This window comes from Corvus moneduloides, chromosome 27 (assembly GCF_009650955.1).
Source record: "Corvus moneduloides isolate bCorMon1 chromosome 27, bCorMon1.pri, whole genome shotgun sequence".
Taxonomy (NCBI): domain Eukaryota; kingdom Metazoa; phylum Chordata; class Aves; order Passeriformes; family Corvidae; genus Corvus; species Corvus moneduloides.
The window spans coordinates 75,047-102,879 of record NC_045502.1 but is presented as its reverse complement, the minus strand read 5'-3'; the positions used below and the strand labels follow the sequence as shown (position 1 = coordinate 102,879).

The window sequence follows — 27,833 nt, the reverse complement described above, 5'->3', positions numbered from 1 at the left end:
GCGGGGCCGCGGTCACGTGGGGGCGGAGGGCGGCGTTAAAGCGCGCCGGGCGCCCGTGGCCGCGTCAGTGCGGGCGGCGGGGGCGGGCGGCGCCGGCGGGAGCGGCCGCCAGCGGAGCGGGGCCGGAGCGGCAGCGAAGCGGGACCGCAGTTGGGGCTTCCCGGTTAGCGCGGCGCGGCCCGGCCCAGCCGGTGAGCTGAGATGACGGGCAGGGGCGGACGCACGTACACATGGCGGCGGGAGGGGGCGGTGGCGCGGGAGCGGCCGTTACCGGCGGCGGGAAGGGCCGGTGTCCGGTGCTCGCCCCGCTGAGCTCTTGTCTTTCCCGCAGGATGAAGAGCGGCGCAGGCCATGGCGCGGCACCCAGTCCCCAGCCCCTGCGACCGACGGGCCTGTAGGACGTCGCAGCCCCCCCGAGCCCTATAGCGATCCCTCTATTTAATTTTATACCTAATTTATTAACCCATCGCCCCGCCCCCGCCATGGAGCCGACCCCCGCGGTGCCCACCGCCCCCATGGCTGACTTCCTCTGGATGCTGGTCCTGGGCTTCATCATTGCTTTCGTCCTGGCCTTCTCTGTTGGTGCAAACGATGTGGCTAACTCCTTTGGCACGGCTGTGGGCTCGGGGGTGGTGACCCTGCGGCAAGCCTGCATCCTGGCCAGCATCTTTGAGACCGTGGGCTCTGTCCTGCTGGGAGCCAAGGTCAGCGAGACTATCCGGAAGGGGCTGATTGATGTAGAGATGTACAACTCCACACAGGAGCTGCTGATGGCCGGTTCGATCTGCGCCATGTCTGGTAAGGAGCAGGGAGGTCACAATGTAGGGGCAGTGTGTCCCATGGTGCCCTGGTGATGGCTTTCTTAGGCTGCTTCTTCTCCAGGATCAGCTGTGTGGCAGCTGATGGCTTCATTCTTGAAGCTCCCCATTTCTGGTACCCACTGCATCGTTGGAGCAACCATTGGCTTCTCACTGGTTGCTCAAGGGCAAGAAGGTGTCAAGTGGTCTGAGTTGCTGAAGATTGGTAAGTCCAGCTGGTGGGACCACCCCAGCCATGGCCCTCATGTGTCCCTGGACTTCCTTTTCCAGCAGCAGGATGCTGATTGTGCCTCCCACTTTCTAGTGTTGTCCTGGTTCATCTCACCCCTTCTTTCGGGCATCATGTCTGCTATCCTGTTCTTCCTCGTCCAGAGATTCATCCTCTGTAAGGTAAGGGCTGTCTGCCCTGCTTTCTGTCACTTTGGGGCTCTTGGCTGTTCTCAATGGACTCGTTAGTCGGCTGATGGTCACCAGGGCTTCTCCTGGCACATCCTGGAATGTGTGTGTTGGCACCAGGGGAGCCCTTTGGGAGCTGAAGAGGTGAGAAAATGAGGCCTGTGGCCACTCCACAGAGTGGACCTGGAGGGTTTTGGGGCATCATCTCCCCTCTGAAACATGGGAGTTGTCTTGCCTGGCTTCAGCAGGAACAGCCCTGTTTCCCAGTAGTGAAGTAGCCCAGAATTGATAAGACCTGAGCTGTCAGCTGGGCATTTCCAAAAGCCTGGTGTAAGGATTTTTTTCCTTGGGATAGGCTGCAGGTGAAAGTGGTGATCCACAGCCATGGCTTTCCTTAGCTGGGAGGGACAGAATTGTTCCTGGGGCTGGGGAAACCACATTCTTTCCACCTGGAACCCCAGCTATGCAGAGAAACTCCTGCATATCTGAGGTTAAATTCCTTTAGGTTTTACCTCTAATGATTCAAGAGACATTAAGATCTTATCACTGGCCAGCCCTTTAAAACAGCTCAGCATCACCACTGCCACAGTAACCTTGTGTAACCAGCCTCCCAAAGTGGGGCTGGCCCTGTCAGCTCCATTCTGGTGCTGAGCAGTCCAGTTGCTCCGTGCTGCTTGGCATTCAGGAAGGCTTGGTGTGCTTGTCCTGGTGCCAAACCCCAATTGCTGGGCAGCAGTGGGGATTAAATGCTCCTGCTGCTGGGGTGAGGGCCTTGCTGTCAGGTATGTGCTCAAATAAGCTCCTTTGTGAGTAATGGACTTTTTGTTTTGTCCAAGTCAGCTGGAAAGAGGTAAAAGCTTTGAAAGTTCCTGGGGAGTTGAAAGAAAAATGTACGTGGATGTGGCAGTTTGGGGAGCCGAGGAAAGGGTTCAGAAGCTAGGTAGAGATGAGTTGTTCCAGGCTTGGGAGTGCTGGAACCCTGGGCCTGCCTTGGCTCTCTGAGGAGCCTTGTGGGACCCAGGGTATTGTGCTACCTCCTGCCCTCCCAGCCCGGGGGGCATTTGACTGTGGGTTGTTCCCTAAAGGCTGTTGGGAGCTGCCATCTGTAGGTGACTGAGGGCACAAACCCCTTCTGGAAAGGATCTGTTGCTGAGCTGCTCCTTGGCTGCTGCACAGCCCCCCAGTCTACCTCTCTACAGCACTGATTTGTGTTTTCCAGGCAGATCCTGTTCCCAACGGCCTGCGAGCTTTGCCCGTCTTCTATGCTTGCACTGTGGGAATCAACCTCTTCTCCATCATGTACACTGGGGCGCCCTGTAAGTGCACCGAAGAATGCTTGAACGTGAATTTTGAAATTCTTTCTAAAGCCTCCATTAAATGCACGATTTACCCCTTTTTTGCTTTACAGGGCTGAGATCTCCTAGAAGGCGGCTGGCCTGTGCCAGTTACGGAAGGCGGCAGGCTGGCCTGCACTGTCTGGGCTAGGTAGTTGCCCAACCAAAGAGACCTGCTCAAACTAAACTCCTCCAGACCTTTCTCCTTAGACTTGCCAGGACTGGCCAATAACATGACTTCCCCTTCCCTTCTCTTACCTGTGCTAAAACTCAGGTATCTGCTGGCTGCTGAAGAGACTCTTCAGGCCGCCAGTAGTGGCACTAGGAGCAAGGTTGGGGGCTGCGCCTCCTGATTCCTCTTGTCCCTAAAAACAAGCTAATTACTCCCTTTGAGAAGAGCTGGCCTTTCTGCTGCAGAGTCTGAGTTTCAGTTGGAAAAGCCAAACTAAGGTGCTGTGTGGCAGGGGACAGGTCACGAGCAGGACTAGGAGAGGGCTCAGCAGGGACAGGAGGGATTTGCCCGTGGAGCCAGAGGCTCAGTCACATCCGTTGTTTGCTGGGATGACTCGGCCTGAGCTGTTTTTTGGTGTGAGCGTGGGTTTCCTGTTGTGGAAGAGCCTCTGGAGGTGGGATGCGGGCAGGCAGTGCTGGCTCTGGCAGGGTTTGCTCTGTAAACAGTGGCTGGAAAAATTTTTGGAGGGATGTCAGCTTCCCCTTCCCTGGGCTCTCCAACATGGGAGAGAGGAGGACAGGCCTGCAGTGGTGCTGCTGGGGGCACTGGGGCTGCTCCAAAATCACTTGATCACTTGGCATGCCCAAAATGGATCTGTGTTTATCCTGAGCCCTGAATTGCTGAGTGAGCTCTAGGTTGCTTGAGCACAGGGTTTGCAGGCAGACCTGTGCCTGGGTGAGGTGTCTGGTCTGCTTTAGGAGCAGTAAATGCAGCATCTGCCTGCAGCAGCAAATGCAGGGTTTGGATAGCCACAAGCACCTGATGCCCTACCTGGGGTTGCGTGATGCCAGTCTTCTGCTCAAAGTCAGGCTGCCTGTGCGAATGCTCCTAAGTGGGTCATGTATCACCTCAGATGCCATGAAGCCTAAATTCCCATTGACTCCTGGAGCAGAAGAGCTGCCCTCCCCAGCAGCTGGAGGGGCTGGTGAGCTCCTGTGGCAGCAGCCCAAGCTTCCGTGTCCTCTCCAGAGCAGGGAAGCAGCAGTGGCGCTGCAGCAGCCAAGCTGGGAGGTGTTTTTTCCTTTGACATTGCAGCAAATGAGGAGACAGGAGCTGTGTGGAGCCAGGGGCATGCGCCACTCCCGACAGGGTTTGGCTGGGGGAAGGGGCTGTGAAGGGTCAGCTGCTGATGGGAATATGACCCATGGGGCTGCTCAGAGAGTATACCTGGGGTCTCGGCGTGGTCAGTGATGCCTTCCCAGCAGTGTTTCTCCCTGGCAGGTGGATTAGCTCAGGGCTGTTGCAGGTGATGGGAATCCCTGTGCCTGGGAAAACCAAAGTCATATATTGAGGAGGGTTTTGCCCAGAGGTTTTCAAAGATCCATTGTTTTATTTCCTAGTGCTGGGCTTTGACAAACTTCCTCTGTGGGGTATCCTCCTAATATCGGCGGGGAGTGCTGTTGTCTGTGCTCTCGTCGTCTGGTTCTTTGTATGTCCGAGAATGAAGAGGAAAATTGACCGTAAGTACCGCGTCCCTCTGCAATCCTCGGGGAAGGGCAAACTCTGGCTAACAGACTTCTCTTCCCAGTGGGAGATCCCATTAGCTCTGGGGCTGTTATTAGCAGAATCCTTATCTTCGCTCCGGGATTAACCTGCTCTGAGTCACTGGGGCACTCACCACACTGGGCTCTGCCTGCTCCCAACCAAGGCACCCAAAACCCCCCAGGAGCAGCTGTTGTGCTGCTGAGCAGTGTCTGGGGGCTGATTGATCTGCGGGGTGATCTCTCCAGGAGCTGTGGGCAGTATCAGACAGCTTGTCTCACTCTAAGAGAGGAGAGAGAAGGGCAAGAGAGAATGTGCCTGTTGTAACCTTTAATCTTCTCATACCTGCTGAGCAATCCTTGGCCTGGCTGGTGCAGATCACAAGTTTAAAGCTGACAAAATCTTTTCCCTGTAGCAAAAAAACCCAAAACACTGTATTGAAAGGCATCCAAAGGAGCAGCCCTGAGGTCTGCCTCCAGAGCCATGCCTGGAACTGCATGTGGTCCTGAATATCAATGATGTGTGCAAGCTGGGGCCTCGGGAGTTGGTGATGAGGGGATGTCCTCGTTGTGCTGGTGTAATTGGGGTGTGACTAACAGCTTTATGGCTGCTCTTGACAATCCTCCAGCTGTTCAACTTAACTCCTGCCTGTGAGGTGAGGTGGGCTCTTCTGCCTGCCAGACGTGCTCCCAGCCTGCCCACAGCATCCCTGGGAGGAGGTGGGCATGCAGGGAGAGACAGTTCTGCTGGGACTGGATGCCAGGGTCAAGGGTTGATGCCACAACCCAGCCCTTGAGGCAAACAAAGTGACAGGGAAGTGGTCATGTTTATGACAAGAAGGTGGTTTTGGTTGTTGTGTGAAGGAGCTGACCTCATGTTTTCACCTGGAGAAAACATGCTTTTCCTGGTAGAGGTGGAGGAACAGCCTCAGCTTCCCGGGCTGGGTGCTGCTGGCTTGGCTCCTCAGGGTGGACAGGAAACCAGGCTGCCTTTGGGAGGTGGAGGCCAGCTCCTCTTTGGGTTTGCCATTCACTAGTGGAAGCTGGAGAGGAGCCCAGGCTGGAGCTGCTGGGCTGGAAGAGGAGCTGGGCTCTTCTGGGTGCCTTTTTGTCAGCTGAAGGGGTCATAGCCACTCCAGAAGTGAGTCCAGGGCATCCCACTGCCCGCAGGGATGGGACAAACATGGCCCAAAGAGGAACCTCTGCACTAGACATTACTGACATAAAAGCCCCATAATGGTGTTCACCACACCCCGTGTGGGTGGGGGTGTCTAAAAATAGGGGATGAGCTGGCTTAGATGGTTTGGCTGTTGTGACTGGGACAAGGTGTGACTGCCCAGCAGTTTCCAAAGTTCAGGATGGGAGTGAGCTGGAAATTTTATTTGGCTGCCATAAATCTGAGTGGCAAGGGGTGTGTGAGCTTGTTGCTGGCATTGGGTACAGTGGTGGAAAGGGGTTTGATGGCAGCTGCCCCCGCCCTTCACAGGAGAGATAAAATCGAGTCCTTCTGAAAGCCCCTTGATGGAGAAGAATGTTGGCTCAAAGGAGGAGCAAGAGGAGGCCAAGATGCCCCTGGGTGATGCCAAGAGCCCTGCTGCCGATGCAGAGTCGGCCATGCCACCCCGGGCAGCAGTGGAAGAGAGGATGGTCTCCTTCAACCTGGGGGAGCTGGAGGAGGCCCCAGAGCAGGAGAGGCTTCCCAGCCTCGACCTGAAGGAAACAAGTATTGACAGCGGTAAGTAGCAGGGGGTGATACAGTTGGTAAGACTTGCCCAGCCCCAGGCACCCCTTGGTGCTAACCCCTTCACCCGCTGTCCCCATTGGCAGGAGCTGTGCGGCTGCCCAATGGCAACCTGGTCCACCTGAGCCAGGCTGTGGGCCACCAACTGGGCTCAGGTGGGCAATACCAGTACCACACTGTGCACAAGGACTCCGGCCTCTACAAGGAGCTGCTGCACAAGCTGCACCTAGCCAAGATGGGGGACTGCATGGGGGACTCGGGGGACAAGCCCCTGCGGCGCAATAACAGCTATACCTCCTACACCATGGCCATCTGTGGCATGCCCCTGGACTCGCTGCGTGCCAGGGATACCGAGGAGGGGGAGAAGCTGAGCTGGTCTGTGGCGGACACTAAGAAGAGGGTCCGCATGGACAGCTACACAAGCTACTGCAACGCAGTGGCAGATGCCCACCCGGCTGCAGATGTGGACCTGAACACAGCCCAGGCAGAGCTGGGTGCCAGTGCCCACAAGGGCAGCAGCAGCTCCCTGGAAGAGTGGCATGAGCAGGACAAGCCTGAGGTGTCCCTACTCTTCCAGTTCCTGCAGATCCTCACGGCCTGCTTTGGCTCCTTCGCTCATGGTGGCAATGATGTCAGGTCAGTGGGAGTCAGTGGGAGCCAGGGAGGCTGCTAGCTGGGGCTAGTGCTCACAGAGAATCATGGAATCACAAAATAGTTTGGGTTGGAAAGGACCTTTAATATTGTCTTGTTCCAACCCCCTGCCATGGACATGTTCCTCTTGACCTGGTTGGTCCATGCCCCATCCAACCAGGCCTTGAACACTTCCAGGGATAGTCTGTCTTGCCAAGAGCCTCTGGTCCTCTAGACCAGATCCCCTTTCTCTTCCAGCAATGCCATTGGGCCCCTGGTCGCACTCTTCCTGGTCTATCAGACGGGCGATGTGGCTACCAAGGTGGCAACTCCCATCTGGCTGCTTCTCTATGGGGGTGCAGGGATTTGCATCGGCTTGTGGGTCTGGGGAAGGCGAGTCATCCAGACGATGGGGAAGGACCTGACTCCCATCACACCATCCAGGTAAGGGCTGCCATGGAGCAGAGGGGAGGCTCCAGGCAGCCTGAGAGCTGCATTCTGCTCCAGGAGCCCCTCTTCCTTCTCTCTTGGGAGTTTCAGTGGTCAAGCTGGGGTGTGTGTAGCTCCAACACCTCACTGCATCCTGGGGGGTTCAGCTGGGGCTCTGGAGAGCCAAGCTGTGCTGCCTTGAGCTGAGCCCATGGGATGTTTTGGAGTATCCAGTGCCCCTGTTCAGATCCGCTTTTTGTCTGCAGCGGCTTCAGCATTGAGCTGGCATCAGCACTGACGGTGGTCATTGCCTCCAATGTTGGCCTCCCAATCAGCACAACCCACTGCAAGGTAGGAGGGGGTGGCAGGGGGATGGCTTTGGCTCAGTGTGAGCTCAGCATTCCTGAATCTTAGTGTTCATAGGGCTGAGCTGTGTGGGAGGACCCTCTCTGGGCTGCTGGCCACTGTCAGCTCCCAGCTCTGCCTCTTGCATCTCAATGTGAGGTGGCAGTGGCTGCCCAGGCTCAGGGTGGGTCCCTGGGCCACTTGGGAGATGATGGGAGAACAAAACCCCTTTCATGGTCCCCTAGGCTCTGCCAAGAGGCCATGGGAACCCAAGTGCCGCAGGGTCCTGGTCCTGTCACCCCTCTGGGTGGCAGCTCCTTGCCTTGCACTCTGCCCTGCTCTGAGAGGTCCCCACAGACTGGAGCAGGACCCAGGGCTCCGGGTGGGGGGGTGAAGGAGTGCATGTTTGGGGGGGTGCAAATGCCTGCTCTGGTGCTGAGCTGTGTGCCCTGACTGCTTGGGCAGGTGGGCTCAGTGGTCTCGGTGGGCTGGCTGCGCTCCAGGAAGGCAGTAGACTGGCGCCTCTTCCGAAACATCTTCATGGCGTGGTTCGTCACCGTGCCCATCTCTGGCCTCATTAGTGCTGCCATCATGGCTGTCTTCAAGTTCGCTGTCCTGAAGGTGTGAGGGCACCAGGGCTCCCACCGCTCCTGCTTCCCACTGCTGTCCTCCCTCGAGGAGCCACTGAGGCTGCCTGCTGTGGGGTGGGGGCTGCGCCCATCTGCACATAGTGCTGTCACTGAAGTATCTTTTTTTTTTTTTTTTAAATATAACTGTCTTGGCGCTAACTTTGGGGGGGGTGTACTGCCATGGCTGTATCTGCCCCCAGGTGCCCCCCCCACCCCCCCCCGATCTGCTGTAGCTGTAGATAAGCAGTTACTGGGGGCGACTTTCTCACTTCTAATGCTCCCCTGGCAGTGCTCTCTTGGGGGAAGGACAGAGGATTGTCCTTGCCTGTCCTGGAACAAAGGGCTGGGGAGTTGTAGGGTACCCCCCTTGCAGGCTGTGCAGTGTTCAGCTTTGCCTCCATTGCCACAGTGCTGTGGACACCATCCTGCTCGGGGGCCCTGGGGGCTGCCCTCTGGCCCTCTGTCACTGCTGCTACCTCGGACTTAATAAAGATTTCCTTCGTATGCCAGTGCTGCCTGTGGTTCTGGGGGTTTGGGATACAGTGGGGGCCCCAGGTGCTGCCCCATAGCCCTCCCTGCCTTGGCCCTGTGCCCCAGGAGGGAGCTGGGGACAAAGATAAGAGCCCCACGTGCTCCCTGTGTCGTGGGAGGGGCTGTAAACAGCCCTGCGCAGGGGTTATCAGGGCCCCACACCTGGGGGCGGCTCCTGCTCATCTCACCAGCCCTACTCCCGGTGTTGAGGGGTGGATGTGTGTGTGTGTGGCTGGCCGTGGGTCCGTCCCTCCCCAGCCCTGGACAACAACTGCTCCGCTGCCCCCCTCTCTGTGCCCTGGGCTGCTCCTTCCTGCCTGGGTCAAGGCCAGGCCCGGGGCCCCATGCCAGCGGCCCCGGGGTGTCGCAAGAGGCACGGTGGGGGCGGCCGCGAGTGCTGGGGGCGGGAGCCACACGCAGCGTTCGAGAGGTGCTTTGGGTGCTGCGTGGGGCGCAAACTCCGCACCCCGGGGGCCGGCGGGCGCTGTGTCCCACGGGCCGTGGGTGCTCCATCCTGTCCCGAGCGCCCCGCGCTATCCGCCCCGGCCCCGCTCCCGGCCTCGGGGCGGTGGCGAGGCCGGTCCCTGACCCCGGTTAATGATTCGCCGCCGGGCGCTTCCCGCTGCCAGCGGCGCCGCTGGGCAAACAGCGGCCCGGGGCTCCGGGCCCGGGGGGCGGGGGCGGCACGGGCGGGGAGCCCCGCTCAGGGGGCCACGGGGAGCACTCCCCGTGTGCGGGGGCCACGCTTGGGGAGGTGTCAGTACCCCATGGGCGGAGCACGGGGGGATGACTGCCCCATTTGGGGGTCACTGCCTTCGGGGTGCCCCGGGTCCGTCCCGGCTGTGCTGCCCGAGGGGGGCCGGGCCCGGCCGATGGCCAGGGCGGGGCGGTTCCGCAGGCCCCCGTTAAAGCGGCGGCGGCCGGAGGCGGTGGCCGGAGGCGGTGGCGATGGGCAGCGAGGGGCAGCGGGGCCCGGCGGCGGCCCGGGGTCCGGGGCAGGGCGACCCGCGGGCCCTGCGGAGGGACTGCCAGCACCGGTGGGCTGGGGACTGGCGGGCAATGGGGGCAGCAGGACTGGGGATGCGGGGCGAGGGCTCGGGGAAGGACAGGTGGGGAGAGCACATGGGGAGGGGAGCAGAACCCGAAGGAAGGGCCCGGCGGTTCAGGTACGGGAGAGGACCCTTGGCGGACCGGGAGGGGGCAGAGGCCCTGGGCGTCATGTAGACATGCCGGGGTGGGGGCAGGTCCAAACAGGGGCTCACTATCCCCCCCCCCCTGCGCTGCACACCCTCTGCCTCCCCCCCCATCCCCCCCCACCCCAGCTCCATTTCCAGCTCTACAGCCCATTTTTCTGCTCCAGTAACTTGCTGTGGGGGCTCTGGGCTGGGATGAGCACACGACCCTCCCAGAGCACTGACCAGGGACTGGGATAGGGAAACACGACCCTGTCTCTTCCTCTGTGCCACCCCAGCCCTAAACCTCTCCTCACCCCGTAACTCCCGCCGTGATCACCCCCAGGATCTTTGTCAACCGGAGCTTGGCACTGGAGAAGATCAAGTGCTTTGGCTTTGACATGGACTACACCTTGGCCGGTGCGTTTTGGAGGAGCCCTAAGGCAGGGTGGGGTGGTAGTGGGAGCCCCTGCCCACATCGCCCCTTCCCCCCATACAGTATACAAGTCCCCTGACTACGAGGAGTTGGCCTTCAACCTGTTGCTGGAGCACCTCGTTGCCATTGGGTACCCTCCTGAGATCCTTGCCTACAAATATGACCCCACCTTCCCCACCCGGTGAGTTTGTGGAGGGGGTCCCAGAGCCGGGAGGGGGAGGGAAGTGAGCCCCCCACGCACTGACAGCTGTGTGGTGCAGGGGGCTGGTGTTCGATGCCCTGTACGGGAACCTGCTGAAGGTGGATTCCCACGGGAACCTGCTGGTCTGTGCTCATGGCTTCCGCTTCCTCAAAGGGTGAGTCTGGGAATCCCCCACCCCTGGGGCAGGGGGGGTTGGGGGTCCCTCAGGGTGGAGTGCAGCTCCATGCTCCCTCCCCAGAGCCGAAATCCTGCACTATTATCCCAACAAGTTCATCCAGCGGGATGACATGAAGCGCTTCCACATCCTCAACACCCTCTTCAACCTCACAGGTGAGTGAGAACCCCTATCGTCCTGGCCCTCCCACCACCTTGGGGCGCTGTCCTGTCCCGCACCCCCTCTCATAGCCCCCTCCCCCACAGAGGCCCACCTCTATGCCTGTCTGGTGGACTTCTTCACCAACTGCTCCAGATATGTCAAGTAAGAGGGAGGTGATGGGTGGGGGCTTGGATCGGACAGGGGGTAAATCCTGGAAGGAGTTTCCCTTGGCAGGGCAGCCCCTTCACCTCTTCTATTCCTGACTGTTGCAGCTGTGACACCGGCTACAAGCATGGGAACCTCTTCATGTCCTTCCGCAGCATGTTCCAGGATGTGCGCGAGGCCATGGACCATGTCCACCTCTCTGTGGGTGCAATGGGCAGGGGGCTGCTGGTGGTGGGAGCTGAGAGTGCTGGGGTTTTCCCACACGCACACCCTGCGAGATTTTGGTCAGCCCCACCCCGTCCCTTCTGCAGGGCTGCCTCAAGGAGAAGACGCTAGAGAACCTGGAGAAATATGTGGTGAAGGATGTGAGTTGTGCAGACCCCCATAGACTCCTCCCTCCTCTGCTCCCCTCAGTCAGTTCCTCGTGGCCCCCCCCGGGCTCGCTCCCACTGACTTGCCCCACACCAGCCCCGTGTGCCACTGCTGCTGAGCCGCATGAAGGAGGTGGGGAAGGTCTTCCTGGCCACCAACAGTGACTACACCTACACTGATGTGAGTTGGGGGTGTCTGTGTCCCCCACCACCAGGTCCAGCTTGCCCTGGATGGGGGAGGCAGAGGGGATGTGTTGAAGCACAGGCAGGGTCTGCCTGCCCTGGGGGCAGCAGTGATGATGCCAGATGTCCTTGCAGGCCATCATGTCCTACCTGTTTGACTTCAGCCAGGGGGACAAGGTGAGTCTGTCCTCACTGTGGGCTGGGTGGAGGACGCAGAGTGCCATCAGCATTCTCCTGTTGACCCCCTCCCCGGCACCCACAGGCTGACGTCCCACAACGCCCCTGGAGGTCCTATTTCGACCTGATTGTGGTGGACACCCGCAAGCCTCTCTTCTTTGCTGAGGGCACCGTCCTGCGCCAAGTCGACACGGTGGGGACCTCTCCCCTGCTACGGGGCTAGTTGGGGTGGTGGGCACTGTTTAGGCACTGAGGGGGCTCCTGTGAGTACAGCAGGGTAGATTTCATGGCTGATTGGGCACCAAGCAGGCACAGATCCCAGTGTCGCCATCCTGGAGTCCTCTTGTCTTGCAGGACACGGGGAAGCTGCGCATTGGGACATATACCGGCCCCCTCCAGCACTGCGCTGTCTACTCCGGTGGTAAGCGCCCAGCTGGGCTCTGTCTGGGCTCTGTGGGTGGCACGGGGGCCCACTCGCCCCCCACCTTGACCCCCGGCTGTTGCAGGCTCCTCAGATGTGGTGTGTGACCTCCTGGGTGTGAAGGGCAAAGACATCCTCTACATGGGCGACCACATCTTTGGGGACATTCTCAAATCCAAGAAGCGGCAGGGCTGGCGCACCTTTCTGGTGGTGCCTGAGCTGGCCCGCGAGCTGCAGGTCTGGACAGAGAAGAGCGGTGAGCAGTGTCAGGCTGGGGACACAGACTTTGCTGTGCAAGGGGAGGTGGCCTGGAGCCTCCTACACCCCTCGATGGCAAAACTGCGTCAGTAGGCCGTGCCCTGACCCTCTTTGTCAGTCATGCTGGGCAGTGGGTGACGCTCCTGCACTGAGCTGGCCCCATTGCACTTGCAGAGCTGTTTGAGGAGCTGAGGAGCCTGGATCTCTTCCTGGCTGAGCTGTACCAGTGAGTTGGTTGGGATGGGATAGAGGCAGGGGTGGGAACACCTGTGGGGAACCCTCCAGGTGAGCCCTCAGCTGGGTCTGTTCCATTCCAGGCACTTGGACAGTGGCAGCAGCGAGCGCCCGGACATCAGCTCCATCAAGCGTCGAATCCAGGTGCCACGCAGCTGACACACAGCTCAGCTCCCCACCCTGCCACAGCTTCCTCCGTGGGGGAGCCCCCAGGGGGCGTTGGGGGCCCTGACTGTCCTGCTGTGCCCACAGAAAGTCACACATGAGATGGACATGTGCTACGGGAAGATGGGCAGCCTCTTCCGCTGTGGCTCACGTCAGACGCTCTTTGCCAACCAGCTGATGCGCTATGCAGATCTCTATGCTGCCTCCTTCATCAACTTCCTCTATTACCCCTTCAGCTACCTCTTCCGGGCACCCCCTGTCCTGGTACGCAGCCCCCAGCCCCTGCTGCTCACCTGCTGTGCCTCAGTTTCCCTCCCTGAGGGGGGCATGGGGCTGATAGAGGTGTTGGGTGGGCACCCAACCCCTTGGCTGGCTGGTGCCAGCCTCTCTCTGGGAGCCTTGTCCACCCCCCCGCAGATGGCCCATGAGTCAACAGTGGAGCACTCTCGCCTGGACTCAGGGGATGCGGTCACTGCCCTTCCTCCCTGGCTGGCCCAGCACGGTGACCCTGGCCAGCAGGTGGGTGGCAGGGAACAGAGGGGCAGAAGGACATGGGCATCCTGCCACCCTGATGCCCTCAGGGTCCTGTGCCCACTGAGCCCCGTCTGTTCTGTCTCAGGTCCCCCAGGACTTGAGTGGGGAGGAGGAAGATGATGGAGAAGCCTGAGCACATCCCAGCTGCTGCCATGGCAGGTGCCAGCCTCACGGGAGGGCATTCGGGGGCCCTGGACCACTTGCACTGCCAGATGGAAGCTATCCACGGTCATCTACCACCTCTGGTGGCCACAGGATGGCTGCTGGCCCTGACCCATGGCCCCTGTCACAGCTGTCCCTGGGCAGTTGGGACCTTCTCCTGACTGTGCCCGGAGCCAGGAGAGGGCCCCCCCCAAGCCTGCCAGCTCCTGCCCCTTTAACTCATATCTGCCTGGTGCCCCTTTAACTCATATTTCTCCCACCAGCTCAGTGCCAGCCTGGGGCCACCCCACACCAGGGTGAATGGGCAGTGCCACTGCTCCAGTATCACTGGAAGCCCCACCGCAGCAGTCGGGGTCCCAGCAGCTCCTGCCCCTTCAGTCTCTGGGCCTGGCCATGAGCACTGCAGTGCTGGGTGGAGGGGGTGGGGCTCTGGAGGTGACAGCTGCTCCAGGGGAACCCTCTTCACCAGCTGTTCCCCTCTTCTTTTTTCTACCCTTTTCTATTTATAAAGATACTCAAACCTCCTGGCACCAAAGAGACATAACATTGACTGTTTTAAAGGAAAACTGCTTTGTCCCTGTACCTGAGAGGTGGGGGCAAAGGGCAGTCCCCAAATCCTTGTCCAGCAGCTGGGACAAGTGCAAGCCCCTGGGCAGAAGGTGGTAGCCCCGAGCTATCCCCACCTCTGCAGAGGAGGGCCAGGCCAGCAGCACTCCACAGAGTGGAGCCAGCCCCGTGCCAGAACTCCAGCACGCTGCTCCCAGCCTTCTTCCATCAATAGAGATGCTGAGGCAAGGCTGGGGTTGGGTGCATTGTGAGGGAGAGAGGAGGCAAAAGACCGTGATGGGGCCAGGACCGCTGCTTGCTGCGGCTGGGTGGAGGACAGTAGGGCTCCCCTTCTGCAGCTGCCATATGGTCACTGTTCACAGCAGAGAGCACCTGCCAATCCACTCACCAACCTCTTGCCTGGTACCTTGTGCCACTGCCCGCTCCAAGTGCAGGGACAGCAGCGGAGGGGGCCCAAGTGCCCTTACAGGGCTCATCTGTCCCCAGACCCCCACCCCATGTCCAGGTGTTGGGGGCCTGGCCTGCTGCACCCCAAGGTCCTCTGCAACCCGTGGTGCTGCTATCAGTCTTGGGACCTGCACAGAAGCTGCTGGAGCACTGCAGGTCCCCCCTCAGGCACAAGCACCTGTGCCTCTGGACACCAGGTCTCTGCACATGCCTCTCAGTAGGGGACATACAGATGCTGTCCAGGCAGGGCACAAGGCAGCTCCAGAGAACATTCCTCAGGACAGTGCTTCCGAACACTGGGAGGTACCTGGAATATTGCAGTCCAACTGACACCATTCTACAGCAGGAAAACCACAGTGTGTGTTGTGGCAGAGGAGCTGAGGGCAGTCCTGGGGAGACAATCCCAGGAGACGCAGCTGGTGTCTCCACACCACTCACTAGCTGACACACATCTCTACTGCAAGTTTTAAACCAGCATTTAGATATTTGATACAATGCCATCCCCCTCGCCTCTACATCTGAGGGGCAGCAAGAGCAGTCAGTGGAGCAGCACAGTGGGCAGGTGGCCTGCCCCTGCTGGGAACCCCTCAGGAGCTCTTGGGGGGATATGAACTCAAATCCTCCAGCTCTGTCACTTCTGGCAAAGCCAGGTTTTTCCGGAAGAAGAAGCAAGTCTCCTCCTCAGCATCCAGGATTTCCCTGAGGGATGACACCACAGGGTCATGGTCCTTCAGCATCTCTGGGTAGAGACTCACAACTTGCTCAATCCGTAGCGAGCGCCGCACGGGTGTCAAAAATTTCAATTCTGGGCCTTCTGGGAACTCCCTTCCTCTATGGAGAGGACAAGAGCCTTGGTTAAACCCTGTGGAGAAGCACTGACATGGAGGGTGTGTGCTACCAGGAGCAGGAGATTCAGCCTTACCTGGATGCAGATGTAACCTGTAACTTGATTGAGGGGGGAAGTGAGGTCAGGGGCCTCCCCACCAGGCCTGGAGTCGATGCTGTGGGCTGCCTCTCACCTGGACAAGGTGTCGTAGGCCCCCAAGGAACGGGTTCCTCGGCCTTTTCTCCTGGCAGGAGAGGAAAAGGGCAATGCAGTTGCAGAGAGCAGCAGCTGGCACTCTGGACAGGGGCCAGGGCGCATGGCTGTAGAGACTTGCCAGTCCAGGACCCTCCCTAGCCCAGGCAGAGTAACATTGTCCCATTTTTGAGATCAGGATTCCAGACTTTCACAACACTCGTCAAGAGGGACACAAGGTGCTGGAACGGACTGTAAACCACGTTGCTTCCCAGCTGGGAACACCAGGGACACCCCACCTACCCATGCTCCAGCCGGCCCCACAATGTTCAGGTTACCTTCCAAGTTTTGGGCTGCATCCTTCAAAATACTGAGAGCAGTTTCCCTGAGCTCCTCAACTGGCTGCAGGAAAAGCAGAACATGGGTCAGGGCAGATCTGGCATGGGAATGGAGACCAGAGTTACAGCTGAATAGGAGGAAAGGTTTTTGCTGCATCGCAACACCCTGTGCTGAGGACAGCAGGAAGAGGCTGCAGGATTCCCCTTTGCCCAGTGGGATCCATCAGCACCCAGCACAGCTGGCCAGGTGCCCACCCTGCATGGGCACATCCTGCAGCATGGAATGGGACAGGCAGCTCTAAGGGACTTTTTCACCAGTGACTAATGCTGCTAAACTCATTCCAAAACCTGGCCCTTGGATCTCAAGGAAGCCCTCCAGTGTGGAGGCAGGGAACACAGGGAGCTGGCATGCCCCACTCACCTCAGCCCCAGCGCTGACTGCTTCTCTGTACAGCTGCAACACGTCAAAGGGGCCATTCCGGGCCAGCAGCTTTGCTTGGCAGATCCAGAATTTGGCAAATTTCTCTGCCTGGGGCACATGGGACAGGACTGCCAAGAGCTCCTCTGCAGGGACACCCTGCAAGGAGAAGGGAAAGGTGTCCATGGCATGGACGAGTATGTGCACCAGGAAGTAGTCTGTGCCTAACCACAGCTCCCAACACTCCAACACTCTCCAGGAGGAGGGCCTCAAAAGTCTGGGTTTGCAAGTCTCCTACATAACTGTTGCAATATTATTAAAGGATCAGGGACATGGATCAGTGATAGAATTATGGGATCAATAAAAGAACTGTAGCAAGAGCCTGCAAGCAAAAGGCCTGTGTGAGAAAGACTCTCCATGAGAAAATTCTTGTGTGAGAACCAAGCCTGAGAAACAAAGAAGGGAGTTGGAAGCGATGCAGCTGTGCTGATAAGATGTGCTAACTGGGAGAGAAGGGAGGGTGAACTCTGAATTCTTTTAATCATAACATAACTGTAGAAGCTTGCCAATGTAAGTCCAATTATGTAGAAGCAGAAATGCGCTTTGATAAGTTTTAAGGCACTTAAGAGTTACCAAGCTGGTATTCTATAGAAGTGCCTCTGGATTGCTAATAAACGGAGCTTGCTCTTATCAACCACATTGGTTTGGGACTGCAATTTCTCCCCCCGCCGGAGTCGTCGGACTCTTTTTCATTTCCAACACATAACCATGGCAGCTAAAAGCTGTCCTGACTCTATCTTCCCCTTGAGTAAGTGAGTCTAGTATTCCAGAGGGGAGTCAAGGGATAGACTCCAGTGCTGGCATTAATTGGGGCCAGTAAACCCTGGAGCAGGGCTAGCAGTCAGTGGTCCTAGCAACTGTAGCTCACCAGGGCCATACCTCAAGCTGTGACACCCACCAGGGATCTACCTCGAGTTGGCTCAATCAGCCTGGGCTGCTGCTGCAGACTGCACTGCCAGGTTCCAGGACACCATCAGTGTCACGCAGAAGGCCCATGCTGGCTTTGCCTGGGCTAGAATTAATTTCCTTCCCAGTGGTTGGTATAGGGCTGTGTGCTTGGAATTTGTGCTAAACACAGTGATGACAAGAGGTATTTTCATAATTGCTGAGCAAGATTTACACAGCACCAAGGCATTTTCTACTTTTTGTACTGCCACACTGTCAAGGATGCTGGGGATCTGTGGGAAGTTGAAAGGAAACACAGCCAGGAGAGGTGACCCCAAGAGACCAAAGATATATTCTGGACCCTGTACTCAGTGTATAAAGTGGGGGGGACATTTGGAGTTGACAAACAGTTGATGCTGTTTGTCTTCCCAAGTCACCACTGCATGTGATGGGGCCCTGCTCTCCTGGAAGTGGCAGAACACCTGCCTGACCATGGGAAGCAGGGAGTCAATGTTTTGCTTTGCTTGTGTGCACAGCTTTTGCTTTCCCAATTAAACTGTCTTTATCTCAACCCATTAATTCTTTGGCTTTTATCCTTATGATTCTCTCCCCAGTCCTGCTGGTGGAGGACTGCGTGAGCAGCTGCATGGGGCTTGGCTGCTGGCTGGGGTTAAACCACAGCAGTCCGTTTGGACAGGGTACCTCTCCATTCTCCCGGCCAGCACAGCTCACCGCATGCCTTTGGCCTACCCATAACTTCAGGAGGACTTTTATTTTCCTGTGTTTCCCCTCTGGCAACTGAACACTTGCTCCCAACCCCTCTTAGCTACAGGAGGGACATGGCCCTCATCCCCTGGCATGCTCCAGGAGAGGAGAAGCTTGTTCAAGCAGCTCCTTTCCCATTCTCACCTCCTCAGCGAACTTCAGGCACTGAGTTAATACGTTGTTGATCTCCGCTTGGCAGCGCTGCTCTGGATTCTCTTGCTTCTCTTTTGCTTTGACGCTTCTGCAGGATGGCTTCACTGCCTGCTTCTGAAGCAGCGCCATCGGTGGCCGCTTGTACTTCTTGCCTTTGGATGCCAACCACTCCTCCAGCTGTTTCCTGTCCAAGGACCAAGAGATCAGTTACCACCCCAGCAGACAGTAGCTTGGCAAGAGCTGGCTGGTTTTTCCTTGGAATCTCCCTTTAGCCAACTTCAGCTGCTCAAAACCAATCAGTATATCTATGTCAGAAACACATCTGAGCTCTAGACTGGGAAAGGAAAACACTCTCAAGTGTAAGCCTTGAGGCTAAAACAGGAGAGTGGCCACACACTCTCCTTCCACTTACTGAATCGGTGGGAGAGGAACCCAGGGTGACACCCAACATTATCCCCAACCCTTTCCTTTTCAGGGCATCAACCTCCCAAAACGCTTTTGCTGATAAAAGACTTTGGACTCCATTTTCAGCAGGCTCACCCAGTTAAACCTTTTAAACTCTGCTGTTTCCTGGAGGCAAGGACCCAGGTGGCCAGAGCTGCCACTTACTTACGATCTGCAGCTGATGGGATCCTTGGAATGCGCCTAGCCTGCATACCACCTGCCTTTGGTAGCTCTGGTTGAAGCTCATCTCTCCTACTTCTCAAATCATCCTCAAGTACAGGAGTTTTGGAGTTGTGTATGCTGTGAGACTGGTTTGGGTGGCCTGTCCCTTGGGATGCTGCTGTGTGTCCAGGAGGCAGCACCTTCATGTCCTTCCTGTCCATCCCCTCTTTAACCATGGGCCTTGGCAAAGTGACACCTGGGTTCAGGCTGGATTTCAGGTTTGTGGTCCCCTCGGGCTTGCCCAAGGTGGGAGGCTTGGTGGGAAATCTTCTCACTGGGGGAGGTTGGCTGTGGTGCTTGAGACTTCCCCCTGGAGCTGTGCCAGGTGGCCTTCCTACAGGTTGCCTCACTGTAGTAGTTTTTCCCTGGTTTTTCCCTGGGTTTTTATGTAGCAAATTATCAGAAGCAGGAAGGAACCGAGAGGGCTGCAACGGCCGAGTTCTGGTACTTGTATTTTGAGACACACTCTTTGACTCTGTCAGGGTTTTCCTGAATTTATCCAGAACTGGCTCTTCCTTAGGCTGGCGGTTACTAATTCTGTCTTTTGGACCCAGAATAGGCCTTGACGTTACGGCTGAGCTTTGCCTTTGGGCCAAGACTCTCTTCTTCCCGAGACCGTTTCCATCAGATTGTAAAGCTCTGATCAGCACCGGGGGTGTGGAGGCTCGTGGGCCGAGGTTTTCCTTGTGGCAGACTAGCCTGTCCTGCAGCCCCTCATTCAGGGAGTGAGGTGCTCCAGGAGGGGGGTGGTCACTTCCCACCTGAGGTGCTGCTGCAGTGACAGTATCCTGTGCAGACTTCGGGTTCCTTTCTGGATTTAGGTGACCTGAGCTTGAAGGTGGGAGTCTGTCTCTGGTGTGTGCAGAAGCAGGAAGCTTCCCATTGTTCCCCGGCTGCACTGGACACACCCCTGCTGCTCTCTGGGATGTATTTGAAGGCTTCTGCTGAGCAGTGTGGCCAGAGTGCTGTGTGGATTTCGCTCCAAGCTTGCCATGCCCTTGAGCACCCTCCATCACGTTCCCAAGAACATCCTCCTGGTTCCTCTCAATCTGGAAAGACAAAGCAGCCCTCAGCTCCAAGGAGACCACAGCTTGGTCAGACCCTGACAGCTGGCCCAGGGGACAGTCATGACAAAGCAGCCCAGGGGACAGTCATGACAAAGCAGCTGTCAACAGACCAGTAACACAACACCCGCCAGGACATGGGCAAAGGACCAGTCTTCCAAACTGAAACTCCTAACTAAGCTAAACTACTTTGAAAAATAATTAGTTGACTCACTGCCAGCTACTTAGCTGTCTGTTGTATGCCCCCATTTGGAGTCAGGAACTCACAACCCTGACTTGGGGATGTGGTTTTCAAAGCAAGTTACAGATCTGAATTGCAGCCAGGATGAAAAATTATTATGACTAGAGTACATTCTCTTGTGACCCTGTAAGTAGCAATCCTGAGTGAGACCCTTTGAGCTCTCCTGGACTGCTGTGGGCTGTGACCAGCATCTCCCTCTGAGCGGGACATCTCAGAGCCAGCAAACTCTCACGTTGGCTGTACTTGGAGGAACAGCAAATGATGTCAACAGAGCCTGGGCTGATGCCCCCTCTCCCCGAGGCTCAACCCTTTGCCTGTTGAGAGGATACAAAGGCATCAACATGAGTCCTTCACTGAATTTGAGGGGAAGTTTTTTCACAGGTATCTACCTTGTACAAACTCTTTAGGTCTATACGTGTGTAAGTATGCTACAGCAAATGTTCCATGAATGTGGCTTTCCTTGGTTGTGCTACAGTAAATTCTATACGAATCCTTTGTTAAATTGTTTAATTTAACCTATTCAATAAATACTGTTAAGTGCTGTTAAAACCTTCAGGCCTAAACTGTTGGTCAAGTCCAGTGCTCAGATTAGCAAGACTGTCCGCTCTGAATCTTGTGACTCAATGGACCTTCCTTATTCCTTTTTAGCCTTACCCTTCCCTTCCCCTGCCTCACTCCCCCAGCCTCCACGTAGGTAATTTTGGAGTGGGTTTTGGTTTTAGATTGATTGATTTTAGATTTTAGCTTGCTTTTTCTCTATGTGCTTTAACCATCCAGTTAGTAGAGTGAACCTTGACAATGAACTTTGTCGTGCTTTCACTTTTATATTACACCTGCTTTTGCTGATACCTTTGCCAGTGATTCTTTAAGCAACCATGAAACACTCATTCGTGACAGGGGACCCTGTTCTGCCCAGACTCACTTAAAGCATGAGAGACCCAAAAGCTTCCTACTTACATGCTTGAGTTTAGAAACTGGCTCGAAGGGTGGATTCAGGTGATTAGTCCAGTTCTTTAAAAAGTGTCTGTGAAAGTCAAACAAATTATCAGGTTATTTATCAGCCATAAGAAAAGCAGAAAGAGTTAAATATCTAACCCACTGCTGGTTGTCTCAGACACAGGAGCTTAGGAGTGGTTTTCAGAAATCAAAAAGCTGTCAAGGAATACTAGCCCATACTATGAATTCTTTTTCTTTTGTGTGGCAACAGAAAAGCAACACAAACCATTAACATCCAAGGTTGTCCCCAAACTTCCATGGACAACAAAGCTAACCAAAATGATTCCTGCAGGCAACTGTCTGCCAGGTAGGGGGTTTGGAGGCTCCCAGATTGCCCTGTGTGTCACAGACAGATGGGGTCACGCCGCTGCCACGCTGCAGGTCATAGTGGTGCCTCAGAGAGTCCTGCGTGGGGTTCACTGCAGTGTAGCTGATCCACAAGCCTTGCAGCTGTCCAGGCACTGGCAGCTAAGCAGGAAGGTGGGACAGCAGGCCACTGTCAGCTCCCACAGTCCTGTCCTCTCCTCCTCACAGAACTGGAGCCCTCTGACAGCAGCCAGCTGGGGAGTTCTCCCATCCCTCTGCTCCAGGGTAGCAGCTCAGCCCTCTGGGAAGATGAATGCCTGCACAAGTACTTTTCCATAAGAAAGAGCCTAGAGAGTGAGGGGATCATCTTCTGTTCTGCCCAAGTGCTGCCCTATGCCAAAAAGAAAGGTCGTGAATCTTCTCTCATTTCTATTACATTAGTGGCGTTTCCCAGAGCCTGGTGACAGGAACTGGTTTGCTCTTTGATCCTGCTTCTTCTCTTCCTATTTTCCTGCCAGATGCACTGAAAACGCCCCTTCCTGATACGAACATATTCCAAAGGCCACTGGAAGCTGCCATTAAAAACCAGTGGTGAGACTCCAATCACCCTTTCCTTGAGACCTGGTTCTGGATCTGAGTTTTTAGCAGCAAGGCTTGTTCTGCCAGAGCCAGGAGCTGAGATGAGAAAGTTTCACAGAGACTCATAAAATATGCAGAAGAGACACCATCAGCCACTGGGAAATGCCAGCACTCAAACCATCCCTCTGCTCCTGCTGCCAGTAACCATAGACCAGTGCCAGGGTGCTGTGGGGGCAGAGCCCAGACAGCGAGGCCCTGGCAGGAGCTGGTTCTTTGTACGCAGGCCAGAGAAGGCAGACACTGGCCAGTGGGGAGAGCCAGCTATACCTCAGACCTTTACATATCACCTCATCCAAGCCCAACATCCTCCTAACTTACTTTGTGCTTGCGCATTTCAGCCTTTCCTTGGCTGCTTGGCAGTTCTGCGGCCGGCTCCTCCGTTGCTCTGCAGAGAGATGACAGGAAATGCAGTGCACACAGCACGGTCTCAGTTCTCAAAGAACAAATATCTGTGACAATGGATTTCTCTTAGTCTCAAACACTACATTGCACATCTCTCAAGCTCCCTGCCTGGGGAACCTGGCAATGCTGTTCCCAGAAATTCCCATGCACATGATACTGCCCAGAGGCTCACTGGCACTTGAGCTTCCCGACCCTCACAGAGTGATGCCACTCAACACCCCAGCTGTGCAGGGCTCAGTTTGCAGAAGGAAAGGGGAGATGCTGCCTACGATTCCGTTTCAGCTGTATATCCCGCAGGCCTGCGCCCACTAGCAGCCAAGGCCTCTTCTAACACAAGTAAGAGGGAAAAGCAAGGAGCGTCTCAAAAGGAGGAGAAAGGATACTTCCGACACTCCCAGTTTGGCTGCGGCACCAGGGCACCTGTCATAGGTTAGCAAGCATAGTCCCGAAAGGGATGTCCTTGCTAAGGGGTGTTTACAGCTTCCTCTGGGACCTGGCAGAACCTATCAGCAGCCAGTTTGAATATGGACAATTCTCTGAGCCACTTAAAGTTGTGACCGCCTCTGTGATCCACATTTAAGAAAAGACAAACTCCCCCCCAAGCTCTCTCTTGTTTCCGGCTCTGGGACAGGTGGCTGCGGGCCCCGTGTGGGGGCCAGCGGGCCCGGCCAGGCCCTGCTTGGGCCAGGCCGGGCCGGGCCACGGCCATCCTGGAGCAGATGGACCTGTTCCAGCCATGGAACCCCCCCCACTGCCTTGCCGTGGGCAGCTGGAGCAGCTCAGCTCTCCCCCCTCTCCACTTCGATAAGAAAAATTCAACATTCCAGCTGCAAAGCTGCAAGGCCGAGGTGAGATTAACCCTTTTATTGCTGTGAAGAGCTGAAAACCTGAGGGAAGAGAGAGAGGAGATGCTTAAAGCTGAAATTCTGTTGTGAAGCTATGATATATCAGAGTATCCCGTTGTAATTCCACGAAGATCTGGGGGGTGGAATGTTCAGCTCGTGAGCAAAAGCACCTGCGCTGAGATAGGCAGATGCTGACGCAGCTGTAATTTCATGAGAAGTTTGGACAGGGAGAGATGGACCAGATGAGGACTTTGGCTCCAAACGGGAAAGGAGAAAACCTCAGTCCCTAGAGATGCTCCCAGAGACAGTCCTAACGATGAAGATGAGGAAGACCCTTTGCTCCCAGGGAAGGAGAAGGGCCTCTGTTTTTTGTTTCTGAACGGCTCAACCTTAAAATTGTACCCCAAAAAACCTTCAAGAGTGGACCCTCGAAAGCAGTTGCGGGAAAAGCTGCAAGTCGGGGGAAGGGACTCACATGCAGGCAGAGAGACTCCTCTTCCTAAATGGACTGAACAATATTTGGAAGTGGGCGGCTCTCTCGTTGTGATAATGTTTTCATAGCATGAGCAAGAAGAGACTTCTCTTTCTAAATGGACTGAACAAGGTTTTTATGGAAGTGGTAACAGACTGAACATCTCAAGGGTTGTCTTTTCACATTGTCAGCGGGAGAAGGGAGGAAGGTGGGGGGAGGAGGAGAGTTCTGAAGGTGGTACAACTTTTTTTCCCTTCTTTTAGGTCTGTTAATAAATTTCTTTATATTCTTTTAAGTTTGGTGCCTGCTTTGCGTTTCTCCTAATTCTTATCTCACAGAAGATAAACAGTAATGAGTATTTTGGACCAAACCACTACACTAAATTGGTGTTTCCGCCCGGTTACAAACCCAACCCGCGACAGCACCTCACAGCCAGAGTCCAGCATCACCCCATCCCGAGGGCCCCCGTCCCTAACACTCTCCCAGTCTCACTCGATCACCCACATTTCGCCCTGGGCTTTAGGGACATGTCAAGCCCCCTCTGCTCTCCAAGGCTTCCACTGAGCCCCAAGAGCAGCACGACCCCCCCCCCCCCCCAACACGCCCCCAATCCTTCCACACTGCCTTCTCCCAAACCGCGTCCCTGGGCCCGTTTTGTGGGCACCTCCTGCGGATTCCCACACCCCTAACCACACCGATCCCGCGGCCCCCACTCAGCCTCCCTCCCAGCAGCCCCCAGGCCACCCCTGACACCCTCCCCACAGCCCCGTCTTTGCGCGCCTCCAGTCCCGCACTCCCACAGAACTCGCGGCCTCCCCGCAGGGTACCCGCCCCAGAGGGTCCGCAGGTCGCAGCACCCCCGCATCGCAGGGCCTCATAGCTGCATTCTCCCCCGCGCCCACAGGGCCCCCAGACCACCCGCACCCCTCAGTACCGGTACCCCTCAGAGCCAGCTCCGGCGCTCCCGCCCGCTCCATCACGGCGCCGCCGCAGAACAACCGCCCACAGCTCCAGCAATCGCCGCGCCGCATTCATTGGCCACCGCCTTCTTCAAACCGACCAATGGAGAGAGCCAAGCGGCGGCTGCGGCTCTGTCATTGGTCGGAGGGGTCGGGGGCGGGGACAACGCGCCCCCAGCGGCGGCCTCAACCGCGGGGGGGGCCGGGTAGGGCCGGGTCCCTGCCGAGCCGAGCCGAGCCGAGCCGAGCCGAGCCGAGCCGAGCCGAGCCGAGCCGAGCCGAGCCGAGCCGAGCCGAGCCGAGCCGAGCCGTGACATACTGTTCCACGGCACGGTGTGCGATGCCGTGCCACGTCTGGCCTCGCAATTTCATGCCGTGCCATGCTGTGCAATGCCACATAACGCCATACCACGCCATGCAATACCACTCAGTGCCACACCACACCATGCTGTGCCACATAAGGCATGGTGTGGTGTGAAATTGCATGACATGGTACACCACATCATACTATGTGATACCATGCCACACCCTGTAATGCCACGCCACGCCACTCATTGTCCTGCCGTGCTGTGGTCCACCATGCCATGTGCTGGCAGCAGCTGGCTCAGAGGTGACAGCTCCAGGTGGCTGCCAGGGCTGCTGGGGATCCACCATGGGATGCCCACCCCAGTCACCTCCCAGCTGTGGTGTGGGCATGGAGACAGGGTGGTGGAGGGTCCTGCGTGGGTCTGACCAAGTCAGGATGGTTCCTGAGCTGTGGGGTGGCCACCCACTCCCTGGGTTTTCACCCAAAAAGCAGCCAAAACAGAAGGATTTTCCCATCCATAACCCTATCCCACATGAACAATGAGCTGAGCAATGCTGTCCTAGAAAACCTTTTATTTCCACCTCCATCCACATACAAGTTAAAAGCAATCATAAATAAGAGGGCAAAATAAGTAAGTACAAAAGCAATGGGCAGATACAATAAATAAATAAATACATACAGATTGGGGTGGCTCGAGCCCATGGGGCCCAGAGCTGCTATTTCACATGAAATAGATGGGGAGGGAGCTTGTGTCCCAGGGGGTTGTACTTAGTACATACAGCCTGAAAACCAGTGACGGCCGGTTGGGTTGATGCAGGGTCCTCAGCGCCCGCTCAGCTCATAGGTAGCAATGTTCACCTGGTCTGGGGTGTTCGTGATGCTGACAGGCTGGCGGGGCTGCAGGGATGTGCAAACGAACCAGCCGGGGAAGGCAGCCGACTCGAAGCGGGTGGTCCCCTCAGCTGGGCTGTCCAGGCGATAGAAGATGAAGCGGGTCAGCTCCACACTCTCAATATCCCTCCTGACGTCTGCTTCCTATAACCACGGAGGTGAAATGGGAGTTAAGGTGGAATAGAGCCCCCAGCCCCACAGAGGACACACTGGTGGGACCCCCTGCTCACCTCCAGCTGCAGCACGGGCTTGGTGCCACTCATCACACATGACATGTAGAGCCGGTAGCCCTTGATACCCAGTGCCACCGGCACCCTTCCAGACCCTGGGCTGCCCTGTGATGACCGGGGACGGTACAGAGCGATGTTAAGCTTCACTGCAGAGAGAAGGGACAGGTAAATAGGCGGTCCTGGGATTGTGGGTCAGCTCCTGGATGGTCCTGGGTTTGGGGAGAGGGACGGTGGGATGGGACCATATGCTCTCACCTTTCCGTCCAGCAGAAGGTCCCTGCAGGTGCAGTGCCACCAGCTGGGTGGGTGACTCCAGTACGAAGCATTTATGGTCAATGTCCAGGATGTCAAAGGACTGGGAGCGAGTGTAGCGGAAAACGGGTGCCCCAGTATAACTGCCCTTGATGCACTGGAAGGAGACGGGCTCTGTAGGGAGTGAGACAGTCAGGGGGACGCTGATGCTCCCAGGTCCAAGAGTATCCCCCAAGAGTATCCTCTGGCTGGAGTGACACCCCTGACATCACCCTCCTACCGAAGATATCATCCAAGAAGCTGCCAAGGTCACTATCGGCAAAGTCCTTGTGCGACGGCTGCTTTAGGAGCTTGGTCACAGCAGCCACCAGGACGGCAGCCTGGCGAAAGGTCCTGGAAAGGTGTCCTTTTGTCACTGTCACCTGGATGCCCACCCCAGGCGATGTCACCTCCAAGTCCAGTTGGGGCTTTTGGGGAGGAAAGGGGATGCAGAGTGAGAGCCTGGCTTCCATACCACACGGACCCCACTGCTCCCACCACCCCAGCGTTACCTTCTGTGGGCAGAAGCAGTTGGGGCCATACAACGTCTCCTCATTCAGGCTGAAAGGCAAAGAGAGATGGTGAAGCCAAGGTCAGGAATGCAGCAATCACATCCCCAAAGTCCTCTCTGGCACATCTCTTCTTACCTGCTGCTCTCCAGTGTGTCCAAATCAGGGACGAATGCCATTGCCGTCACTGGCTGCAGAGTCCTGGGCAGAGACTTCACAGCACCTGCAAACTGCTGAGGCGCTTGGCTGCCTGCTCCTGCCTGTCCCGCCTGCAGGGCTGCTTGGCTGCTCTCTGAGCCCGGCGTCAGTGGGGCTGGTTTTCAAGAGTCTCTAGAAGGAAGCGTTGTCAGAGTGGGATTTCCAGGTTTCGCAATGCCCAGTTTTGCCCAATTACTCTGTTGAGACTGGAGGGCTGGAGGGGTTGGTTGCCCCCAAGCAGTGCAGTGGGGAGGCAGAGCATGGAGCAGAGCAAGGGATGCTCCAGGACCAGAGTGTGGGGCAGAGCAGGGAATGATCCGGAGCTGGGGTGCGGGGCAGAGCCGAAGCTTCCCCACAGCTTCCTTCTGCACTGCCCAGACCCCTGGTGCCATGGCCAGCTGTGTGCCCTCTGTCACCCCCTCTTGTCCCCACTGCCCCAGCACCAGTGGGTGCAGGACCCTCCTGTCCCCTCGGTTTCTTGTGCCCACTCATGCCACCCTGGGGACATGGCCTTCAGGGACCCCCCTCATCCTCGTGTCCATCCAGTGTGCCGGAGATTGCACCATGCTGGCAGGGCCGGGGATGTGCGTGGCCGGGCTTGCGTGGACTTGGGCTGTTGGGGTGCTTTCCTGGCACCTGTTTCACTTCCTGAAAGTGCCGTCCGGCCCTGCACAACTCCTGGGGCCGAGACTGGCACCACCATGACTCAGTGTCAGGAAATTGCCAGAAACCCAGAGCTCCCGGAGCACTTCCTGTGCCCTGCTGAGCATCCGCTGGCTGTCACACTTGCTGGGATGTCCCCAA

General features: G+C 56.9%; 4 protein-coding genes across 9 annotated transcripts; 2 read left to right on the top strand and 2 right to left on the bottom strand.

Moving 5' to 3' along the window:
• The first annotated feature begins 82 nt into the window (after window positions 1–82).
• SLC20A1 (solute carrier family 20 member 1) lies at window positions 83–8,544 on the top strand. Its single transcript, XM_032091784.1, has 11 exons — window positions 83–191; window positions 332–798; window positions 883–1,023; window positions 1,123–1,208; window positions 2,434–2,530; window positions 4,121–4,240; window positions 5,748–5,996; window positions 6,089–6,638; window positions 6,891–7,076; window positions 7,328–7,412; window positions 7,872–8,544. Exons 2-11 carry the CDS (start codon window positions 483–485, stop codon window positions 8,031–8,033), a joined length of 1,992 nt encoding a protein of 663 aa, XP_031947675.1. The 5' UTR covers window positions 83–191; window positions 332–482; the 3' UTR covers window positions 8,034–8,544.
• Window positions 8,545–9,496: 952 nt separating this feature from the next.
• Window positions 9,497–13,901, top strand: LOC116435455 (cytosolic purine 5'-nucleotidase-like). Of its 2 annotated transcripts, XM_032091786.1 has the most exons (18): window positions 9,497–9,603; window positions 10,085–10,158; window positions 10,238–10,355; window positions 10,435–10,530; window positions 10,615–10,706; window positions 10,797–10,854; window positions 10,965–11,058; window positions 11,169–11,222; window positions 11,326–11,409; window positions 11,547–11,588; window positions 11,674–11,781; window positions 11,943–12,009; window positions 12,095–12,265; window positions 12,442–12,493; window positions 12,585–12,645; window positions 12,754–12,930; window positions 13,084–13,185; window positions 13,286–13,901. In XM_032091786.1, the coding sequence occupies exons 1-18, from the start codon at window positions 9,515–9,517 to the stop codon at window positions 13,331–13,333; spliced, it is 1,587 nt and encodes a 528-aa protein (XP_031947677.1). In that variant the 5' UTR covers window positions 9,497–9,514; the 3' UTR covers window positions 13,334–13,901. The 2 variants fall into 2 exon arrangements, with proteins under 2 accessions (XP_031947677.1, XP_031947678.1); XM_032091787.1 differs by lacking the exon at window positions 13,084–13,185.
• Window positions 13,902–14,829: 928 nt separating this feature from the next.
• On the bottom strand, window positions 14,830–24,694 carry CKAP2L (cytoskeleton associated protein 2 like). 4 transcript variants are annotated; one of them, XM_032091781.1, is made up of 9 exons: window positions 24,585–24,663; window positions 22,244–22,310; window positions 20,942–21,008; window positions 18,623–19,728; window positions 18,005–18,197; window positions 16,154–16,309; window positions 15,733–15,796; window positions 15,299–15,446; window positions 14,830–15,207 (listed from the first exon to the last, which is right to left on the bottom strand). In XM_032091781.1, exons 1-9 carry the CDS (start codon window positions 24,619–24,621, stop codon window positions 14,964–14,966), a joined length of 2,082 nt encoding a protein of 693 aa, XP_031947672.1. In that variant the 5' UTR covers window positions 24,622–24,663; the 3' UTR covers window positions 14,830–14,963. The 4 variants fall into 4 exon arrangements, with proteins under 4 accessions (XP_031947672.1, XP_031947671.1, XP_031947673.1 ...); XM_032091780.1 differs by having other exon boundaries at window positions 24,579–24,652; XM_032091782.1 differs by lacking the exon at window positions 22,244–22,310 and having other exon boundaries at window positions 24,579–24,694.
• Window positions 24,695–25,658: 964 nt separating this feature from the next.
• On the bottom strand, window positions 25,659–27,441 carry LOC116435726 (interleukin-1 receptor antagonist protein-like). Of its 2 annotated transcripts, XM_032092278.1 has the most exons (6): window positions 26,970–27,441; window positions 26,835–26,883; window positions 26,564–26,750; window positions 26,287–26,457; window positions 26,032–26,177; window positions 25,659–25,945 (listed from the first exon to the last, which is right to left on the bottom strand). In XM_032092278.1, the coding sequence occupies exons 1-6, from the start codon at window positions 27,008–27,010 to the stop codon at window positions 25,733–25,735; spliced, it is 807 nt and encodes a 268-aa protein (XP_031948169.1). In that variant the 5' UTR covers window positions 27,011–27,441; the 3' UTR covers window positions 25,659–25,732. The 2 variants fall into 2 exon arrangements, with proteins under 2 accessions (XP_031948169.1, XP_031948168.1); XM_032092277.1 differs by having other exon boundaries at window positions 26,564–26,883.
• Window positions 27,442–27,833: the final 392 nt, after the last annotated feature.

Coding starts and splice junctions, on each gene's coding strand:
- CKAP2L (XM_032091780.1), bottom strand. CDS start 24,621: ATGGAGCGGGCGGGAGCGCCGGAGCTGGCTCTGAGGGGTACCG. Junction 18,198..18,622: donor CCATCAGCTGCAGATCGTAA/GTAAGTGGCAGC, acceptor GTCCTTGGACAG/GAAACAGCTGGAGGAGTGGT. Junction 16,310..18,004: donor GCCTGAAGTTCGCTGAGGAG/GTGAGAATGGGA, acceptor TTCTCCTTGCAG/GGTGTCCCTGCAGAGGAGCT.
- LOC116435726 (XM_032092277.1), bottom strand. CDS start 27,010: ATGGCATTCGTCCCTGATTTGGACACACTGGAGAGCAGCAG. Junction 26,884..26,969: donor GACACACTGGAGAGCAGCAG/GTAAGAAGAGAT, acceptor TTTGCCTTTCAG/CCTGAATGAGGAGACGTTGT. Junction 26,178..26,286: donor ACCTTCTGCTGGACGGAAAG/GTGAGAGCATAT, acceptor TTCTCTCTGCAG/TGAAGCTTAACATCGCTCTG.
- LOC116435455 (XM_032091786.1), top strand. CDS start 9,515: ATGGGCAGCGAGGGGCAGCGGGGCCCGGCGGCGGCCCGGGGTCCGGGG. Junction 11,410..11,546: donor GTGACTACACCTACACTGAT/GTGAGTTGGGGG, acceptor ATGTCCTTGCAG/GCCATCATGTCCTACCTGTT. Junction 12,266..12,441: donor GGTCTGGACAGAGAAGAGCG/GTGAGCAGTGTC, acceptor TTGCACTTGCAG/AGCTGTTTGAGGAGCTGAGG.
- SLC20A1 (XM_032091784.1), top strand. CDS start 483: ATGGAGCCGACCCCCGCGGTGCCCACCGCCCCCATGGCTGACTTCCTC. Junction 799..882: donor TTCGATCTGCGCCATGTCTG/GTAAGGAGCAGG, acceptor CTTCTTCTCCAG/GATCAGCTGTGTGGCAGCTG. Junction 1,209..2,433: donor AGAGATTCATCCTCTGTAAG/GTAAGGGCTGTC, acceptor TGTGTTTTCCAG/GCAGATCCTGTTCCCAACGG.